The sequence below is a fragment of the Scardinius erythrophthalmus genome (assembly GCF_964197995.2).
Source record: "Scardinius erythrophthalmus genome assembly, chromosome: 23".
Classification (NCBI taxonomy): Eukaryota; Metazoa; Chordata; class Actinopteri; order Cypriniformes; family Leuciscidae; genus Scardinius; species Scardinius erythrophthalmus.
In genome coordinates, this window is record NC_138243.1 from 441,258 (window position 1) to 464,560 (window position 23,303).

Genomic DNA, 23,303 nt, shown 5'->3' on the forward strand with positions numbered 1-23,303 from the left:
TTCTGACGGTTAGAAGGGTGTGGAGGGCGCGAAGCGCCCTCATTGGTTGCCGCGTTCAGAGCGCTCACCGATAGGCTTAAGCAGTTGCCGCCGAGCAGCCAATGAGCACGCTTATACAGCCTGCCTAGGTCTGTCGGCTGCTGCACTGCGTTGACAATGTATACAAAATTAAGGATAATTTTTTGGCTTCAGATCTCGAAGAAAGAAGACTTTCCCGATGTGTAAGCTAACCTTACGCAATACTCGTTCCCTCTTCTAGAGAGAACCGAGGTTACGTTAGTAACCGAGTACGTTTCTCTGTAATTGCATACTAATCACCTTAAGTAATTACACACTAAAATACTATAATTTACCATATGCTTACCAGGTAAATACTTATTAGTTAGTTTGTAGTTTCTCTGCATTTACATACTTGTTACCTGTGGTAATTACCAATAACCAACTATAACTTACCATATATTTACCAGGTAAATTCCTAGTAATTAGGGGACTGTAAAAGGAAGGGTTACCAAAGCATCCTGCCATATGTGTTGGGGTTCTCCAGGTGAGTGAGGGCAGTGTGAAGTGCAAGTGAGATGGCATCATCGGTGCATCTGTTGGCTCTGTAGGCAAATTGGTGTTGGTCCAGATTAGCTGGAATGAAGGCCTTGATGCTGTTCATTATCAATCTCTCAAAACATTTCATTATGACTGGTGTTAATGCTATTGGTCTATAGTCATTTAGGCATGCAACAGTTGTCTGTTTTGGAACTGGTATGATAATAGCAGTCTTTAGGCAGGTAGGAACTGTAGCCTCCTTCAATGACCTGTTAAATATGTAAGTCCAAACAGCTGCAAGCTGGTGAGCACATACCTTTAATGCACGTCCTGGGACCCCATCTGGTCCAGGTGCTTTTCTGATGTTAATGTTCTGCAAGACCCGCTTGATCTGGTGCTGATCTAGTACGATTGGTTGCTCATCCACATGAGTACTGACGATGGTCTGTCCTGCACTGGCTCCATCCTCAAAGCGGGCGAAGAAGAGATTCAGCTGGTCCGGAAGAGAAGGGTCAACAGAAGAGGAAGAGGGTGGGCCATAGTTTGCTGTATTATTTGTTATTGTCCTGATTCCCTGCCACATGCTGCGATGATTATTTTCTTTAAAATGCTGTTCAATGCGCAGCTTGTAATTTTTCTTAGCAGAAGTGATCCCCCTTCTTAGGTCAACTCCTTATATATTATATACTATATATATATTAGGGGTGGGGGAAAAAATCGATTCTTAGATGAATCGCGATTCGGGACGTGGACAATTCTGAATCAATTCACAAATGTCAAAAATCGATTTTCTAAAAAAAAAAAATTCGAATAACGTAACATTGACGGAACGCAAAAGGCGGAACTCTGAAGCGGACGTGCACGTGCGCGGACAGTCTGTGGCGTGCACATAACAGAGACGCGCACATAACGGACGCATGATGGCTGAGCGCCAAATGTGCAATGCCAGTCACAAAAAGTTACATTTTGACTGTAAGTTACTCTCTGCAGATGTTCATTCACTTTCTTTGTATAAGCTGTTTTTGATTGTGGTATACAGCAAACATTTCAAGTCATAACTCTTTATTATTTAGTTGTGTATAAGTCAAGAGCGACTTTGTATGTTACTTATTATTCAGAATATGCATAAGTCCACAAGCATTACACGTTATGATAGCTTCTGGTACATAATTCTATATTTTTGAACGAAAACTGTTTGTGAATTTGCTACAGCAAAATGTTTTTTTTTGTCTGAAGGATTATATTGCTCATTGGAAATAACAAGAGGATGTTGGTTAGAAGTCTATTATTAAATGCTACTATGCTAGAGATTCAGAATATGCTGAAGTTTGTATTAATTTACTACAAGTATGCTGCTAGTACAAGCACACATTTATTTTCCTGTTGGTTCTCAGCTATGTTGGGACATATGCTGGCAAATGTAACCTTACAGTTGACTTGCCAAATCAATTTAATTTGTTTTATTAATAAAATTAATATAGGAAATATTGGAAGTAAATTCGTTATGGGCAGGGGGGCAGCGTTTCATATTATTTTGAAGGTACCCCCGGGAGCCGCCATTGGCTAACAAGCCTTCACCTGCTGTTAGCATCCCATTGACTCCCATTCATTTTGGCTTGTATCTTACGTTATGGCCCCGTAGAAGCAGTTTTTGTAAAAGTAGGCTAACGATTGCGTCATAACCACGCGACTCTCTGGAAATTACCGTAGAGACAGGAAGAGAAGCTCGCAGTCAATCGGGGGGACGTGGAGGCATGAAGTCCGATAAAGTCAAGGGAGAAGCCCATGGAGAGTCATGACGTTGCTCCTACTCCTAGCTTATGGACAGATCCTACTCGCGCTTTCCGTCTCTGCAAGATTCGAAAGGGAATGGTTCAGATTTCGTTTGGCACGGCTACTAGAAAACTTACAACTGTCAGGCAGGCTGCTCACGTCACATCCACGTCGTCAAGCTCAGTTTGAGTCTGCGCAGTACGCTCGGCAATCAGGAAATGAGGGCCTCTAATGTGCTTCACTTCTCTCCGTTGAAACCTATGGGGTCGCTGTGTCCAGTTTATATACTGTCTAAGGTTATGGGTCATCATAAATACTTTGCTTTAAAGGAGCATTGCGTAGGTTCCAAACTTTCTAACGGTTACTGACACCAGTGGCCGTTAGAGGAACTGCAGCCAGTCTCATGCTCGTTCTTGGTGCGCACACAGTTTGTGAATTTTCGTGCCGATTCGGGCCCGACTCCTCCACACACAATTGAGCCTACAGGCTGATAGAGGCAACCGTGGTGGACAGTCAAGGTGTCATTCTTTTTATTACATCATGGTTGGCTCATACATGTACAAATGAAAGCTCTATCTTAAAGATTTTTTAAAGTAAAAACCTCTACATAACCCCTTTAAAAGTACCAAGTAAAAACATTTTTTCAATGTTTTTGATAAAAGGCACTTCCCTGAGAATTGAACTTAATAAATGTGAAAAAGACACTTTAATGTCTCCGTTTGTCATTCTGTATAGCAAAGCAGATGAGAGTAGATCATGATCAGAAACCTGATTAGAAATCATTATGAATAAAATCAAATTGTTTTGAATCGAAAATCTTTTTGAATCGAAAATCGATTTTGAATCGAATCGTGGCCTCAAGAATCGGAAACGAATCGAATCGTGAGATGGTAAAAGATTCCCACCCCTATAATATATATATATATATATATATATATATATATATATATATATATATATATATATATTAGGCATGGGACTTTTTATCGACAAAACGACCGACATTCGACACATGCTCCACTCGACAAAAAAAATAGAGTGTCGACATGTCGATGGGGCGTGGCTTGTGGGCTGTCCAAATTGCATTTTTTTTATTTTGGCTTTAAATTTATTACATTTCCTATTCAAATACACATCATAAAGTGCCACTTTTCCCATAATGAAATAAAACATTTTAAATAAAACAATAATTTTTTTCTAAATGGGATCGCCACTTGACCGTTGACCCCACTTCTCCCGGAAAGTCGCGCGCGCGCACTCGTAGACCAGAGCAAGATAGCGAAAGCAGTACGCCATCAAAGCGCTGTGTGCTCGGGTTTTGGAAGTCACCAAAGAAGTGTGTTTTTGTATGCCAGGGCAAGACAACCCTGCACAGATTCCCAAAGAACCCAGCGTTAAGTGGACCAGTGGATGGAGTTGTGTAAGACTGTTTGTTCCCTGCATTTTGACGATGATTGTTTTATAAACAAAGCCCAGATCGACGGATTTGCAGATCGTCTAATGCGGATCGAGCAGTCACAATGATAAAGGTTCGCGATCGCATTCGGTGAGTAAACTGCTTAAAAAAATGTCTCTGTGTGTTGTTAGCTCGGTTAGCATAGCATACCGCCCACACGGCCCGCCTCCAGACGCTCGTTTTTTTGCGGAAAGACTCGGGACAGCCTATCTGTCTTTTATAAATATAATAAAATTAAAGACTGGAGATATGAAGGATGCAACACTACTCTATAGGTACTCAAGATTAACAGGAGATTGAGTGAAAATGAGCATTTCACCCCCCCCCCCCTTTAAAAAAAGAAAAGAAAAGAAAGGCCGACAATCCGACAAAAAGTCGACACATGGGCCTCGACAGTCGATTTCCCAAATCCCGTGTCGTTCCCATCCCTAATATATAGTCGATTTCCCAAATCCCGTGTCGTTCCCATCCCTAATATATATATATATATATATATATATATATATATATATATATATATATATATATATATATATATATATGTATGTGTGTGTGTGTGTGTGTGTGTGTGTGTGTGTGTATATATTAAGAGTTCAGATGCAAAAGCCTCTAAATGCCATCTGAAATTTTCTTCTAGAATGATCATTTTTATGAAGCTTGTATATTTAAGTTCAATAATTTATATATATATATATATTGCTCTTGTATTCTTTATTGTGGCTATAGGTGACACACCTGAATGAATGGCTCATTAAGTATGCAGGGACATTGTCTCATCAGGTGTGAACTACTAAATATTCATGATGGTGTTGGATCGTTTACGCCCCATCCGCATATTGCCTTTCCAAACTAAAAGTGTTTCACAAAATTTAAATCAATGTATCGTTTTATGTGAATGATTAGGCAGGATGATTTTCACATCATTTTGAAGAAAACGACATCCATTAGTAAAAAGTCTTATTGACACATATTTAGTATGTGTTTTGTGGCCTTATTTCAGAAACTTTCATTTTTAGTTTTTTCAATAACCATGCATAAACATTATTCTCTCAAAAATGAAAACATGTACAGACACATATTATGGTAGCCCCATTTGTGCTTAATAGAGTGTAATTACACCTTTGCCATTAATATGTTTATAAGCAACTGAAAAAAGCACAAATGTAATGGCATGTCAGAACATCTCAAGGACCCCAAAAACACCTCAGACCCCAGAGGGTTAACACACTCTGTCAATTTAGATAATTTAGTGTTTTCATCTGGTCGTGATGAAATATATAATTGAGTGTCATCAGCATAACAGTGGAAATTAATTCCATGTTTTCTTATAATATTACCAAGTGGCAGCATATATATTGAGAATAATAGAGGGCCTAACACAGATCCTTGCGGCACTCCATAGTTTACTGACGTTATCTTCGATTTTTCCCCATTTAAACTGACAAAATGGTAGCGGTCTGATAAGTACGATCTAAACCAGCTTAATGCCTGTCCATGAACACCAGTGTAGTTTTGTAGTCGATCTAAGAGTATTTTGTGATCTATAGTGTCGAACGCAGCGCTAAGATCGAGTAAAACTATTATTGAGATACAGCCTTGGTCAGAAACTAGAAGTAAATCATTTGTAATTTTAACGAGCGCAGTTTCTGTGCTATGATGCGGCCTGAATCCTGACTGAAACTTTTCATAGATATAATTTTCTTGCAAGAAAGAGCACAATTGAGCGGACTTTTTCTAGTATTTTAGACATAAATGGAAGATTTGAAATGGGTCTGTAATTTGCTAGGTTATTATGATCTAATTGCGGTTTCTTAATGAGAGGTTTTAGAACTGCCAACTTGAATATTCTTGGAACATGATCTAAAGATAAAGACGAGTTAATAATATTGAGAAGAGGCTCTTCCACTACAGGTAACACTTCTTTCAGTAGTTTAGTGGGTATTGGATCTAATAAACATGTTGTTGGTTTAGATACAATGATAAGTTTATTTAGCTCTTCCTGTTCTATAGTTGTAAAGCGCTGTAGTTGTTCTTGAGGGGCGATAATTGAGGCTGAATCATAAGACACCACTAAAGATTGTACATTTACAATTGTGTTTCTGATGCTTTCTATTTTCTCAGTGAAGAAATTCATAAAATCATTATGAATCAGCGTAAGGCCCAGGCGGTCTATATACGGTAGCCAAGGCTAGAGATAATAGGGATTTCTTTCTTACATCTGAGAGCGTAACATTTAGTACAAGTACTTCAAACAAAATAAACTTATAACCCGTTTTCTGAGTAACATTGAGAATATCTCTATAGATTGTTGCAACACCGCCGCCACGACCAATCAGACGGGGCTCATGCTTATAAGAGTATCCAGGAGGAGTAGACTCATTAAGACCGAAATAATTATTTGGTTTAAGTCAGGTTTCAGTAAGGCAAAGTACATCGAAACTATTATCTGTGACAATTTCATTTACAATAACCGCCTTAGGTGTGAGCGATCTAATGTTTAGAAGACCTAGCTTTAGAAATTGTTTTTGTTCACTAATATTGAGATTTTCTGGTTTAATCACAATTAGGTTTTTCCTAGATCCTACAGTAGATTTAATGTTTGACCTCACTAAACGAGGAATAGACACAGTTTCAATATAATGTACATTTTATAACCTTTATTTTACCAGGAAAGAAGCACATTGAGATTAAGAATCTCTTTTACAAGAGCGTCCTGGCCAAGACTGACAGACACAGCACGTTTGAGTTTAACAAACATCCAACAATACATACACATATACACACACAAGCAAATCCAATCAAATTTCAATATCACTACATAGCTAGCTAAAACATCTACAGCCCGATGTTTCCTTCTCCAAATCATTTAAAAATACTTTAAAAATGTCCAACGAAACCAGTTTCTTCAGTTTCAATGTACTTTGTAAACAATTCCAGGCAAAGGGAGCAGCAAATTTAAATGCCTTTTTCCCAGATTCTGTACGTGCCACTGGAACAGACAATAAAAATAATTCCTGTGACCGGAGGCTATAGCTACAAGCATACTTTTTACAAATGTATGTACAAAGATATGAAGGAAGTAAACCGAGAATAGATTTATAAATAAGAACATGCCAGTGTTTTTGTCTTCGGATGGACAACGCAGACCAGCCAACCCGAGTATACAACACACAATGATGAGTGAGGGTTTTAAGATTTGTAATGAACCTCAGTGCACCATGATAAACAGTGTCTAAAGCATGTAAACACTGTGAAGATGCATGCATATATATAACATCACCGTAGTCCAGTACAGACAGAAAAGTCGCTGCAACAAGCCTATTTTTTGCCTCAAAGGAAAGACAGGATTTGATTCTAAAGTAAAAACCCAATTTTACTTTCAATCTTTTCACCAGTTGCTGGACATGAGGGCCAAAGGAGAGAGCGTCATCAATTAAAATCCCCAGATACCTATACTGAGACACAAACTCAATTTCTGAACCTTGGGATGTAGTAATAGGCAGAAGATTATTATGAGGGATTGATTTGGATTTAGAAAACAACATGCATTTTGTTTTATCAACATTTAAAACTAATTTTAATTCAAATAAGTTACGCTGAACAATATCAAATGCAAGCTGTAACTGAGAGAGAGCCTGATTTGGTGTGGATGCTGAACTATATATGATTGTATCATCAGCGTAATAATGAAACTTTACATTATGAACATTATGATCTATATTATTTATATATAGAGTAAATAGGAGTGGTCCTAAGACTGACCCCTGTGGCACACCTTTAGTGACATTGAGTGAACCAGAGATAAAAACCTTCTGCCTGTACACATTGAGTTCTGTTTGAAAGATAGTTATTAAACCAACCGATCGTATGTTTAGATAATCCAATACTGACAAGTCGTTGTATCAGTATAGTATGATCAACCGTATCAAATGCTTTTGATAGATCGATGAATAAGGCTGCACAGTGTTTCTTGTTGTCAACAGATTCAATAAAATCATTTAGTACCTTTAATGCTGCCGTAGTTGTGCTATGTTGTTTTCTAAAACCAGATTGAAAATCAGACAGGGTATTATTAACAGACAGAAATTCTTTTAATTGATTGTTGACCAATGTTTCAAAGACTTTGGCCAAAACTGACAGCTTGGAAATGGGCCGGTAATTATTTGGTTGTGTAGGATCTCCCCCTTTAAACAGAGGAAGAACAAAAGCTGATTTCCATATAAGTGGAATTTCATTTAACCCTCTGAGGTCTGAGCTGTTTTCTGGGCCCTGGAGGTGTTCTGACATGCTCTGACATTTGTGCTTATTTCTGTTACTTGTGACATTTTCATGGCTAAAGTCTAATTACACTGTATTCAGCACAAACTCTGCTACAATAATATATCAGCAGCATGTGTGTAAAAGTTTGTTGTTTTGAGATAATGACATTTATGCGTGGTTTTTTAAAATACAAAAAAAATTGTCACTGAAATAAGGCCATGAAACCCATACTGATTATTTCTTCACAAGACTTTTGAAAATTGTATGACGTAGCCTAGAATATTTGCTCTAAAACTATGTGAAAATCACCCTGACTGCTCATTCAGATAAGACAATATATTGATTTAAAAATTTTACGACGTGTTTTGTGTGAATAAGCCTTATGCGAGAGCTCATTAATATGTATGGCTTTTCTCACCTGAGAAAGACAAAGACACTCCCTAATGGCCCTATTAGGAGCTATCAGGGCCCTATCATTCTGAGCAACCTTGCACAATACTGTAAATGAGGAGATTTAAAAAAGAATGGCTTTTAAATTGTTTGGATTTATTTACAACACAACATAATCCAAAGATACAAAACAAATGACAAAAAAGCACTCATTGAAAACTATTATCGAAAGACAGAGACCTTTGTGCCAATCCTAAAAACATTGTACATACCTTTTATTTCCAAGGTGTTTGATTTTCACTTTACCATGTTCATGAGACTCATGTGAATGTTGAAGTCAGCAGGAGTGGCATCTGGGCCCTGAAAAAAAAAAAAAAAGTGAACATACTGATATCAAGAGAAACTATAGGCCTGCACGATTTTGGGAATAAATTTTAGATTTTTCTGGTTAAAATTGCTTTTTAAAATTCACAGAATACACACATATACACACACACACACACACACACACACACACACACACACACACACACACACACACAAACACACACACACACATAAATGTTTCCAATAATAATGAACATCAAGTTTATTGTGCCTTATAGGCATAGGCTATGCGCAGTGCTGCATAAAATAATAACAATAACCATATTAGCAGCTTATAAATATTCCAAAATAAAACAACTAAGCTAGAGAAAAATATATTGATTATCATGTTACTTCAAATGTTTCCATTTGTTATGATGATATTGCATGAGATAATAGTAAAAACATGAAGCCGTTTGGTGCTTTTCACCAAATATGATACATTCAAACGCGATCGCGCTCCAAATATGATACATTCAAACGCGATCGTGCTCCAAATATGATACATTCAAACGCGATCGCGCTCAAAACATTATGATTACCATATCTACATTTGAGCAGATATCCACAAACAGTAACAGTAAACCAGGGTCTAAATATTATAATATTCACCATATATCTAGCAACAGTTGAACTGCAATATGAAGTGTATGCAACAATAGCAAACTAATATGTAATAATTTCTTACCTTACATCTTCCTTGTCAAATCGCGTTCTTCTTCTTCTGAGGTATAATTCCAATGTAAGCTCAGGCGCGTCTTTCAAACTGGACGAAAAGCAGAGACTTGTGAAGTGTTTTTGGTGTTTTGTTTTTGAGGTAACGAGCGCGTTCGCGTCCCCATGTGGAGATTTGCATGTGAAATATCTTTTGCGCGAGTGGGCGTGTCCAAATTACCTGTAATGAGCAAGCGTTTGAGAAGCTGGACATCTTGTTGGTTTTATACAAATGACTTAAACAGAGAATATTTGTTTTCGTTTTGAATCCGATCATTTAAAAGTACACACTTAAATGTTTATAAAGGTATATGGCTCATACATGTGTGACAAGTATTCGCTGAGTTTTGTTTCAGTTTATAGACGTGCTCAAGAAAAAAAAGTTCACCGCGACGGAGAGGCAGAACGCACACCCTGTTTATTTTCTTTATTTTACAAAAGCACAATGTTTTGATTTGATTGTAAGTGGACACATACAAAAGGAGAAATATCACAGATTCTTTTTTTATATTTCTTTTTTCTGTATGACCATAAATGATGGAGTAATTTAAGTTTATAGTGCTACAATGTGGAGAAAATCCGGCAAAACGCGCCGGCGCGTTTGCCGACCTCAGAGGATTAAGTCAAGTGAAAGGTTAAAAATATGAGTCAGAGGTGGGGCAATAAAATCAGCTGCTAGCTTTAAAAAGTAAGGTTCTAAATTATCCGGACCTGCCGATTTCGAAACATCTAAAGATTTAAGGGCTTTGCACACCTCAGAGATTGCAATTGGTGAAAAGTTGAATGATTGACTAGACACTAAGCTCTCTGACTGAACAGTCGAAGGGTTCACATGAGCACCATTAACTGAATCAAACAAAAAACCAGAAGCAATGAAGTGTTCATTAAAACAATTAAGCATATTTACTTTATCAATGATTGTATCAGAGCCATAATTAATACATGATGGAAGTTCTATACCTTTATTATTTTCAGTCAATGATTTAACACTTTTCCAAAATTTTGATGAATTGTTTAGATTGTGAGATGTTTCTATAAGAAAATGTTCAGCTTTAGCTTTTCTGATTGCAACCGTGCATGCATTGCGCAATCGCTTAAAATCAAGCCAGTCTGAATTTAAATCGGTTTTCCTTGCTTTTGCCCAAGCCAGGTTGCGCTCATGAAGCATATTTGATAAATGATGAGAAAACCATGCATTATTCCGACCCTTCACCCTGTACCTTTTGCGAGGAGCATGTTTGTTGACTAAAGCAGAAAGATTTGCATAAAAAAGTTCCCAGGCTATTTCAAGGTCAGGAATTAAATTTATTTGTTCCCAGTCCAAATCATTCAAATCGTGTAGAAACCCTTGTTCTGAGAAATGTTTCATATCACGCTTGGTTATGATGTTTGGTTTAGTTTTAGGAATTTTTGTGTTTCTAACTGTTGCGATGACACAGTGATCACTGATGTCATTCGCAAATATGGATGCAGTTGAATACTTATGGGGAGTGTTTGTTAAGATTAGATCTATGAGTGATGATTTTTCTGGATATTTTAGGTTTGGTCTAGTGGGTTTGTCGACAATCTGAAAAAGATTCAATTCATCGCAATAGGTTTTAAATTCATCAGTTGCTGAATGCAACCAATTCCAATTTAAATCACCTAAAACTACCAATTCTTTAGCATCAAGAGCTGAGAATAGCTGGAATAAAGAAGGGAGCGCACTTCTATCAGCAGACGGTGTCCTATAGCAACCAACAATAGTTATGCTGAGGGATTTAGAAACCTCAAGATCGAGAGCTAAAAATTCAAATTGTTTACTCACTGATTTAAAAAGCAGTACTTTAACATGAAACCTTTTTTTTATAAATATTGCTACGCCCCCACCCCTTTTTGGTCGGTCAGACCTATATACATTATAACCACTAATACAAATATCCTTGTCTAGAACAGATTTACTTGCCAAGTTTCAGTTAGAACAATTACATCCGCATCAGTGGATTGTGCCCAAATACGAACCATATCCATTTTAGGAATTAAGCTCCGAACATTCAAATGAATAAAACCAAGTCCGCACCTTGATTTAAAATCTGCAGGTGTTTCTAAGCTTGATGCAGAGTCAGAAACTGGGCCTGGATTAGGTTGAACGGTTCCCGAAATCAAAAGTAATAAAACAATCAAGCACCTCTGCCTAAATGATTTAATATTATAATATTTAGAATTTGTCTCTACTATTTTAAAATTCCAGTGGGCACTTATAGAGATTGTAAAATTATCCTGAAGAGCCATAACACTGGACAGACAGACCAGGTCTTCGGTGCAAAAACAGGACTGGAGTATAGAAGACAGTCTGGCACACGGCACCTCTAGTGCAAAACCAGATGCAGACGTTCCTCTGTGTGCTGTGAACGTAAGTGGAGTCACTAAAAATGGTTTGTCATACCCGTGAAAACCACCTTCAGTATTGTAATGGCTAGATAGGCACAGTAAAATAAAAAAACACAGCATTCGAGTCAGGCCCTTCATCTTTTCTCCAAAAGCACCAATAAAGCCCTTCATAGTAAAGTACCGGTAGGCGAGTGCAGCAGTGGAATCCAAATCCACTTTGTGGGTAATCCACTCCAGTTATTCGCTCTCCTGGGATGGATGAAAAGCGGTACTTGACGTCAGATGTAAACAGGAAAATGGGCACAGTGAAGTTACGTGATGCTATGGAAAATAAGATAAAATCAAGAACAGCAAGGTCTAAAACAATAAGAATAAAAATAAAACCACATCAGAGGCAGAAAAAAGCACTTCCCTTCATCTTGAAGGTTTCAGATCCATAATGACCCCACGGACAGCTTCTACAGATAGCCTCGATCTCCAAGACAGCTTCCACAGTCCAACCAGGTAGGATCATCCAAATCCTCCAAACCCGCGAAAAGGCGTCAGAAATACAAGCCACGCTTGGTATAAGGTTCAGTTGACGGCACGGAGATACTAACTGTTGTGCTTTGACCATAAATTGAAGGATTTACGATCGCACTTTGTTAGTATTAATGTGACACTTTTGTCCAACTAGAGAACGAGAAGTTCACACTGATGAAACTGATGAAACTACTCAGATAGCTCACAGATAACTCACAACACACACGCACTCAAACGACTTAGTCTGAAATCTTGGATGATGTGACGAAAACCATTGGTACTTATATCAATTTAGTTGGGACAGCAAAGACTGTGATTTGGACTTTGACTTACTAGTCATATGGTGTGTAACGTCTTGGAGATGTTGTCCGACAGAAGAGCCACTCTGATCCTGCTGGGGTGAAGGCCATCAGCACGGAAGAGCCTAGGTTGAAATAATACTAGATGAGAACTAGGTCCCAGAACAGATTCCAATTATTTACAAAGAGCAGTCTCTGTTCTTTACACCATGTCATTAGCCATTCAAATATGATACTAAATACCACAGGGAAAAGGGCTTCTATTTGTGACGTGCTGTCTTTGCATTTGAACATTGCACATTTTAAACAGGACACGCATTAGCTGAATAAATGTTAGCCAATATCACCCTGTAGCTCAAGACTGGTTGCCCACTGAAGCTAAGCAGGGCTGAGCCTGGTCAGTACCTGGATGGGAGACCTCCTGAGAAAAACCAGGTTGCTGCTGGAAGAGGTGTTAGTGAGGCCAGCAGGGGGCGCTCACCCTGTGGTCTGTGTGGGTCCTAACGCCCCAGTGTAGTGATGGGACACTATACTGTCAAAGCGCACCGTCCTTCGGATGAGACGTAAAACCGACGCCCTGACTCTCTGTGGTCATTAAAAATCCCATGGCATTTCTCGTAAAGAGTAGGGATGTAACCCCGGTGTCCTGGCCACATTCCACACATTGGCCCTTACCAATCATGGCCGCCTAATAATCCCCTTACATTGAATTGGCTCTATCAATCTCTCTCCTCTCTCCACCTATAGCTGGTGTGTGGTGAGCGCACTGGCGCCGTTGTTCTGTGGCTGCCGTCGCATCATCCAAGTGGATGCTGCACACTGGTGGTGGTTGAGGAGAGACCCCTGATATGATTGTAAAGCGCTTTGGGTGTACAGTAGTAAATATGAAAGCGCTATATAAATGCCTCATTCATTCATTCATTCATTCATTCATTCAATACAAACATATTTATAGAAAACAGTTGACAAGAATAGACAGGAGTCCAATAATAGCATAACGAATCACTTATTCTAAAAATAATATAAAGTATAAGTTCAGAGTCTGACATATAATGAGGGCTGTGTTAACAGTAAAACGTCCGTCGTTTAACGAATTTTAAAAGCAGGGATGGATAATACAAAATGCTTTTTGACAAAAAAACAACAAGCAAGAACAAAATTTAAACTTAGCCCGTCAATTTTCATTTTACAATGATCTTCTCTCTGTGTGTGCACGCGTCCGTGTTTGTGAGAGAGCTCGCGCAGCACTGATAAAACAGTACTTTTTCATCCATAAGTAACTAACGCGCTAGTTTTCATACAAAATAAATATGTAACATAATTAGGTACTTTAGTTATAATTAACACAATAACGTAACATACGTTTCTCAACACTGAGAATGAATGAATAAATAAACGCAGTTCTCCAGACTTATCTGTAGGCTAATCCACAAATCACAGCACTTTCATAATCACTAAGCCATAGCGATTTCAAGATTTATAGTTCAGCATTACTTGAGCATTTTATTATTTGCATGACTGAATGATCTGTCTTCCTCTTTTCTGAGTGACCATGAACTTAACGGAGTATTTTAAGATAATCCATGCGATCTGTGTGATCATCGAATCCATAAGATTAAGTTAACTCAACAATCAACTTTCCACATCGACCCCAGGCCGTTTCCCTTCAGGAGTCAGAAGTACCGTACTGTACTGTCCTCCATGCTTATGAAATCAGTCAGACGTCGGCCACGGGAGTGGAAGGGGGATCGAGCGGGAATCTTTATTGGTGTTGATTTTCAGTCTCTTTTTAACCCTCTAAGGTCTGGGGTGTTTTTGGGGTCCTTGAGATGTTCTGACATGCCCTGACATTTGTGCTTTTATCAGTTGCTTTTAAACATATCAATGGCAAAAAAAATTACACCCTATTTAGCACAAACAGGACTACCATGATATGTGAGCCACATGTATGTACATGTTTTCATTTTTGAGAGAATAATGTTTATGCATGGTTATTGAAAAAACTAAAAATGAAAGTTTCTGAAATAAGGCCACAAAACACATACTAAATATATGTCAATAAGACTTTTGACTAATGGATGCCGTCGCCTTTTATTTCTTCAAAATGATGTGAAAATCATCCTGCCTAATCATTCACATAAAACGATACATTGATTTAAGTTTTGTGAAACACTTTTAGTTTGGAAAGGCAATATTCGGATGGGGCGTAAACGATCATGCATATTTAGTAGCATATTTCTTACACCTGATGAGACAATGCCCCTGCATACTTAATGAGCCATTCATTCAGGTGTTTCACCTATAGCTAACTTAAATATACAAGCTTAATAAAAATTATCATTCTAGAAGAAAATTTCAGATGGCATTTAGAGACTTTTGCATCTGAACTCTTCATATACACACACACACACACACACTTATATATTAGGGCTGCTCGATTATGGAAAAAATAATAATCACGATTATTTTGTTCAGTATTGAAATCACGATTATGTAACACGATTATTTCACATGACTTTGGGAATGTGTTGCATTTATTAAAAAGACACGGTAACACTTTCAGGGATTAAAGTTCTCCGTCGCTACGACGGATTTCCGTTAATTGCAGCAAGTCTATGACGGATTTCCGTCAATTGCGGGGTTCCAGTGTCCTTAATGTCTTATATTCACTTTTCATAATTTTAAGGCCGTTAATATCCTTTAATTTTTCAAATAGTGTAATAAATGTCTTAATTTTAGTTTGAATAGGTCTTAAATTAAGGAAAGACGAGGTGTATTCACCCTTCTGAGGGGGATGTGATCAAAGCCAGGAGTGGAGCAAAAGCACGTTCCTCTCTCCACTCTAAGCACTCTGTAATCACTTCGCTCATGGTCCACTCCGGGTTTTCAATTACCGCTCACGGAAAGTGCATGTCAGTCTACAGCTGAGCGCTGAGGTAAAACTATTTCAGTTACCATGGACACATTTATAATGCAGGTAGGGCTGGGAGATATATATCGATATAAAAAATATATCGATATATTTTTGAAACGCGATATGGAAGTAGACCATATCGCATATATCGATATAGTTCAAATTTGCGCTGTGATCCTTGCTCCCTGCGTCCCCGCTCCACCTATTCCACTCTGCGTGCGTGTTTAGAGCATATTATGTTATGAGAGGCGAATCATGACTACTTCAGAAAACACAGCACAATAGGAACTACCAGGCAGTGACATATTTATCCTGGACTCGTAGCGCACACTCAATTGTCAATTATTGAAATGGGGGGAGAATGGCAAGCCTTTTAGTTCGTGGACTAAAAAAATCAAACAGCCAGGTACGTGTCTTTGCACAGTATAGGAGACTTCAATATGGCGAAAAATGGCAAAAAAAAGTGCTAGGTCGCCATCAATCATTAGCTTGTCACAATTAATGCTGTCGTTCGTGCTCTACAGTAGCCTACATGCTCCCTGCCTGGTTTTCATAGTAACTTAAAATACGCCTACTGGCAATATTAAAGCTGTTTAAAATGTCTCCCCTTAAAACACTATTTGTCTCTCGACTATTTAAAAAGTTAAAGGAATATGACTTGGCCTAAAAAAAATTCAGTCAGAAGAATTTTTTTCACTTTAATCCCTGCACTTTACAATAATGTTAATTAGTTAACATTAGTTATTGTATTACCTAACATGAACTAACAATGAGAAATACATTTGTCACAGTATTTATTAATCTTTTTTAATGTCAGTTAATAAAAATACAGCTGCTCATTGTTTGTTCATGTTAGTTCACAGTGCATTAATTAATGTTAACAAATACAACCTTTCATTTTAATAACGTATTAGTAACTGGTGAAATGAATATTAACTAAGATTAATAAATGCTGTAGAAGTAAGTATTGTTCATTATTAGTTAATGTTAACTAAGGTCGTTAACTAAGGCTAATTAATTAACCTTATTTTAAAGTGTTACCAAAGACACCTTTCAACAATTCTTAAAAAAATCGAAATTTGAACATTTATTGTACTTTTAGAACTATTAAAATAAATAATATAACAGATAATACTTCAATGAGTATTTTAATAATTCCCGCAGGTCTACCACTTATAATGCGTGAAATTCCCACGCAAATATTGACTCGCTTTAGCCTGTAGATTGTAAGAGTATCCTAAATGAATCCACACAGATTATAAAATCAAATCAATCATTTTAAAACTTTCTCCTAGACGCAATTTCACAAACCGCGCGAGTGTTCAGCGGCGCCGCGTCTTCTCTCTCTCTGTCTCTCTCTCTGAATGTGTTGGACAAGGCAAGCGTCGAAACTACACTCTCGCGTTCAGGAGTCGGGACATGACGGAATTGTCAGTTGCACAATCGGGCCAGCATTGCATCGTAACTAAAGTTTATCATTTTCACTTCTTTTTAAGTCTTATCAGTTTAAACATTCGAGCTGAGAGAGTTTATGGCATCGGGAGAGGCGGATGTGCGCATGCGCACGTCATTCAGAACACAAGACAAAATTAGAGCGTTCTTTCAAAACAGAACATGGCAAAATAATCGTTTTTACTCGATTGTACTATTTTGGTAATCGTGGGGAGCCAAAATCGAAAATCGAAATTCAATTAATTGCACAGCCCTAATATATATATATATATATATATATATATATATATATATATATATATATATATATATACATACACATATATATATATATATGCATACACACACACATTTTACACCTTTTAATAGTTTGTTTACATCTACCTTGTAAATATTTTTTTTATTAAAAAGGTTACAATTACAACAATAATTCAAGTGTAATCTTACAGTATATTCTACAGTAAAAACTGTACCCAAATCTAGTCAACAAAATGTTGTCTTTCATATTTCACCTGACTGTAACGTTGTTTTTATGAAATATTAGGGCATATAAATGTTAATTTGCAGTTTAATACGTTGCTTATACAAATAGCCTACATTTTATTTCAACATATTTATGTCGATTTTTACTCAACTCAGTACGGCAATACAGTTTGCTAAAACATCATCATTCATTCACACACGCGATTTAAATTTAAACTGTCTTTTTGCGAGCTGTGGTAAACAGTGCGCATCTCTGCCGTTCATTCATTCATAAACAGAAACCTGATTCACGTGAGAAGGAAAAAAAACGTACTACTGTATTCCTTTGTTCAGTCTGATCCTTGCTCCTCGAAATACCCGCACTTCTGAGGTATTTTCCATTATTATTATTCCTCACAGCGCTGCGAGATGGTGTAAACAAGTAATGATCTGAATAAATTTGTGTTTTCTCGAGCTGATATGTGGGCGTTCACAGGTTTGCGTGGATTGCCTCAGTCATTTACGTTTGAATAGCGCGCGCTCTCCGTGGAATCAGCTGTAATGAGCTCGACTGAAATCGCTCTCTTTTAATACAGATTTCACAAGATGAGAATATTTGTTTTTTATAAAAAATACTTTATTTAAAAGAAGAGAATTCAAGCTTCATGCCTGTGTGTCTGTATGTCTGTTTGACTGAGTATTCGCTGAGTTATTGTTCATTTTCGGACGCGTTTCACAATGGACTACACTGACAGAGAGAAGGCAGAACTTGCTTCATGTTTATTTTTCTTTATTTGGCAAAAAGCACAACACTTTGTTTTTATTGTGAGTATGCACAAAAATAATACACATTTAACAGAATCGATTGATGTATGACACTTGTTTGTAAAATCAAAGTCAAAAGAGTATTTCGGGTCTCAATTCAACTGATAAGGAAAAAAGCGAGCAGATCCCGACCTCAGAGGGTTAATGATAGGCCTTACGCATCTGTCAATCATCCCCGCTTGCTATTTGGGGAATGAACCCAGCCCTATGATTGGTCGAACTTTTCTTCTTTTGCTGTAGCTTGATTTGAGGACAGCGCGTGCACAGAGGCGTCACCAGGTTTTTGCGTAGTTTAGAGTGACAAATCGTACCAGCGTACTTTGAAGTCAAAATGCGTATCTGCTACGCAAGATGCGTACATGTTGGCAGGTCTGGGTTTGTGATGAGACTTGTCTCAGAGGCCTGCGTCGCACAAAAGAGTTCCACGGGAGAGTGTGTAAGGACATCTGTAAGTAAACTCTGATTTTTATATTTATTTATTTATTTATTTTTTTTATTTTTTTTTTACCTTTATTTAACCGGGTTAATCGGTTGAGAACAGGTTCTCATTTGCAACCGTGACCTGGTCATGTGTATGAATATTCTAGAGACACCGATGTTGATCTGAGGGACTGACGACTGATGAAGGAAAACCACTTTAATATTCATTATGAGTCCTAATCACAAATACAGTGCATGTTCACAATAACATTTTAAATACATACAAGAATAACTGGGGTTTATAAAGGGGATTCTGGGCAGGTTCTGGCGTACGCTCGCTTTTATAAGTCTGACATTTTTTTGCCGTACAACATTTTTTGCTTTCGGGCGCATGTACACTTTTAATAATGTTTATAAATGAGACCCCTTGAGTTTACCTGATGTGTTTCTTTCCCTGTCAGTCAGTGGAGGCAGTGTCTTGCGTGTGCACACTTTACGAACTGGGACAGGGTCTGGCCAACCTGAAGAACAAGAAACGCTTTGAAGAACTCCATCTGGGTCCTCTCTGCAAGATCCCTCTTATCCACCGAATGTTCAAAATAGATGCAAATACTAAAGATGATGATGTACGTCAGATTACAACTGTGGACGTTCTTAAGGTGAGTCAGCTTGGCATTGGCTGTGTTCTTGACCAGTGTTCAACATACTCATTGATTGAATAACTTTATTGTGCCCAGGGGGAAATTCTTTTCCACAGCACTGCACTTGTTTAACACACAAAACATAACCAATATAATAGGGAAGACACAATACAGAGAAAAAAAAAAACATTCCTATACATCTGCGTTGACGTAACGCTGTGGTTTTCTGCTTGCTTTAGAGTCTCAGATTATTCCGGAGTAGAAGCACGACACCTAGATTTGACCTTGCTGATTTCCTGAAGCACCTTGCAGACCATTATAGCTGCGAGTCGCCTTACGAACTCGGCATCAGAATCCAGAGTCTTGGGTTGCCCATTTCGGTAAGATTCCCTATTGTTGTTGCCATAATTTTTGGGTCTGTCCATCCCTCTTTCAGAAATGTCTGATTCGGTGTTGAGGGTTCTCACTACAAATAGGGATGCACGATATATCGGCCACCATGTCGGTGTCTGCAGAAAATGTAGCTGAGATATTAAAGCTGATAAACAATGTATTATCTCCTTCAGCTGAGACGCTTCAGATGCCACTGTTCAACATGATGGGATTGAGTTGCTTGAAATATGATTGAATCACTTCAAAAAGGAAAATAGAGTTCAGTGCAACATGTGCAAGTCTGTCATATCGGCTACATAAAATTATAATGAAAACATTATTCAGGGATGTGATTCTTCCGGATAAATCCGGAAATCCGGCTTTTCCGACCTGAAAATGATGTTCTCGTAAATCATGCAAATCCGCTTTTTTCTTTTCTTTTTTTTTTTCGGGTTGCGCGCAAAGCACGGTTCAGGAATTAGTAAACATAATGACCGCTCACCCCGTCAACGTTTTTGTGCCTCTGATTCATGTCTTCATGTCACTCCGAGTCCGCTAGTAGTCCATTCATTTGTCACGATGGAACTTCCTTCAGAGCAGAGCTCCACCAAAGAGCCTGCACTCGCTGCCGAAGGTTATCTAAAGTGTGCTATGAATTTTGGACGTGTGGGGCGAACTATTTCTTTTCTTAGCTGAAGCCGACAACAGGACAAAATAAATGTAAAGAGAGACATAGTGGAGTTTCTATTATCTTTTTGACAAGTATAATAAATTCTGTAGTCTAAAAGAAAGAAAATCAAGCATTTCGAGATCGAGACAGAAACAGTTCGAAGTCGAAACAGTTCGAGAATACAGTCTTTCCGTAGAAGTTGCGTGTGTGCTTGCCGTTGTTTCACATTGCTGCACAGGCATTCATAACGGTGCGCGTCCACTGGCGCAGATCGAGTGTTTCCAATTCGTGTGTGTGTGTGTGTGTGTGTGTGTGTGTGTGTGTGTGTGTGTGTGTGTGTGTGTGTGTGTGTGTGTGTGTGTGTGTGTGTGTGTGTAAAGAAATGCACTTGTTAAGTCGAACTGCCTCGAACATGGATTTAATAGCAAAATAATAGCTTTTTACTTTTATCTAAGTATAAAGAATTATTGGTTATCGGCATCTGCAAAATGTTCATATCGTTGCATCCCTATCTACAAAGCATTGAAAATACATCCTTTAAGAATTCTCCCAAACTCTGGAACTGTGAAACTGTTGTGCTCTAAAATTCCCATCATTCTTAATCCAATGGATAAGACTTTATTTGCTCATGCTGTGTTCTTAGATGTTGAATAAGGCATCGGCTGCTGAGTATTGCCACATGGAAAAGGCCAAAGAAACCATTCTGGAGAAGGTGGATGACAAAATGTTTGAGATCAAGAAGAGCCTGCTGGATCCCACCCAAGGACCTGTGATCTACTCCCAGGTGGGAAACTCCGAGCTTAGGAACAAATATGCAAATATGACCGCCACCGATGCAGTCCTGGAAGTCTTCAACAACTCTGAAGGCATCTTCAGTGAAACTATGACGAAGGTGAGCAACTTAAGGGCGAGTATTCGTTTGCAAGCTGTTTTTTCTTATGGTTTGGATGTTTGATGTCTGCTAACCGCACTGGAAACGCCCAAGTTGCTGTCCTTCATGGGTGGCATCTTGCTAAGGTAAAGCAGTGCTTGTTTTGGCACTCACCTCTATTACTTTTGTGCATACTTACTAAAGGTTTTTCCAAAACTGTGTTGTACAACAGTGGATTGCACAACAGTTGTACAACAGTGTTGTAGTGCTTCAGACCAAATTCGAGGTAAAGGAGAAGTTCACGTCATAATTCAAATTCACTGATAATTTTCTCTCCCCCACGTCATCCAAGATGCTCAAGTCTTTCTTTCTTCAGTGGAAAAGAAATTAAGGTTTTTGAGGAAAACACTCCAGGATTTTTATCCATATAGTGACTTAAATAGGGTCCAACGGGTTGAAGGTCCAGATGTGAGTTTCAGTGCAGCTTCAAAGTCTCGACATGATCCAGTCGAGGAATTAGAGTCTTATCTACACAAACCAGCTGACATTTTATAAACAAAATAAACATTCATATACTTTTAACCACAAATTCTCATCTTGCACTAGCTCTGTGATGCGCGCAGATCGAGTCTAGTCTCGAGTAATAAAACACTGACGCATAGCCTGAGTATTAAACTTGAAGGTTATCTCACAATTCAGATGTTTTTCTTACAATTGTGAGTTTACATCTAGGAATTCCAAAACAAGCTTCGGTAAGATTTGCATATGGGCAAACACAATATAGCGGTGTAGTTTTGCTGCCTTTTGTTTGGAGCAGCCTTTACGTAAAAAGTGTTTGTCTTTCTTAAACAAGGTTTGGTGGTTGAGTTCCCACTTGTAATTATTATTCCTAATGAGATGCAAGGGATAGTTCACCCCAAGCTCTCTTATAAAGTACTCTTTCTCGTTTTGTTCCAAACCAGAATCACGTACTTTCTACTTACCAAAACCCAAAAGGAGATTTTATTTGCTTGGTGTTTGCAGTTACGACTGGAATTGAAGCTTTCAAGCTTCAAAAAGTGTGTGGATGATGTAGAATTAGAATTTTGGGTGAACTATTCTTTTACTTCATGCTTCATTCCTGGTAATTGCAGTGGTAATTCCTTTCAGCTGTTTAAGGATGTAAATGGGTTTAACGATGAGAGTAGGAGAGGGATCGGTTGCTTTCCTCATTAATGTGATGTCACGCTCATCATCTGCTAATCCCACACAGAAATGTTTCTCCAACGACTTGCATCATAACCATTGAGTCTTTATGGTCCTCATGCAGTTGCTTAGGCTTAAAGGGTAAGTTCGGTATTTTACACTTAAAGCCCTGTTTACAGATTGTTTCTGATGAAATAGAATGGTTAAGATTAAAATTTGGACACATGCTGCTGTCCCGATAATTTTAGGTTTCTTTCTCTTTCCCCAAAACCTCTAGAATGGGTGTATAGGTGCACTTGAACATATCATTCATAAAACGCATTAAACTTTCGTTTACATAGACGTGAAACTCACCGAGTGGTCAGGGGTGTTCACTGATATGCTCACACAAAAATCGCTGCAAAAGATGCTTTCCAACAGGTGTTTTACCATTCGTTGTAAAACTATGGATCTATTTTTCCAAACGTCTCACACCCGTACATTCTTCCGTTGAGAGCTTGAATAATAGACACTCCAGCCCAGTTGGTGGCGATAATGCACCTTTGCCAATTGCAAGCAAACCGCTGGCATTTCATTGAATACACAGAAGAAGCAGAAGAAGAAGCGGCGGAGTAATACCGTACCTCACACAGCTCTTTCAATACAAGTCAATGGAGTTGGACAAAAACTAAGATAAAACCTGTTGAAAAGCATCTTTTGCAGCGATTTTTGTGTGAGCATATTAGTGAACACCCCTGACCACTCGGTGAGTTTCAGGTCTTTGTAAACGAAAGTTTAATGCATTTTATGAAGGATTGTTCGAGT

At 38.2% G+C, this 23,303-nt stretch overlaps 1 protein-coding gene across 1 annotated transcript in view; it reads left to right on the forward strand.

Moving 5' to 3' along the window:
• Positions 1-21,092: 21,092 nt before the first annotated feature.
• The window catches only part of LOC308683532 (uncharacterized protein), a 69,139-nt gene continuing 66,928 nt past the window's right edge, over positions 21,093-23,303 (forward strand). The window contains exon 1 of the mRNA XM_081354008.1: positions 21,093-21,335. Within this exon, the coding sequence (XP_081210134.1) occupies positions 21,123-21,335 (213 nt within the window). The 5' untranslated portion in view covers positions 21,093-21,122. The remainder of the gene's footprint in view (positions 21,336-23,303) is intronic.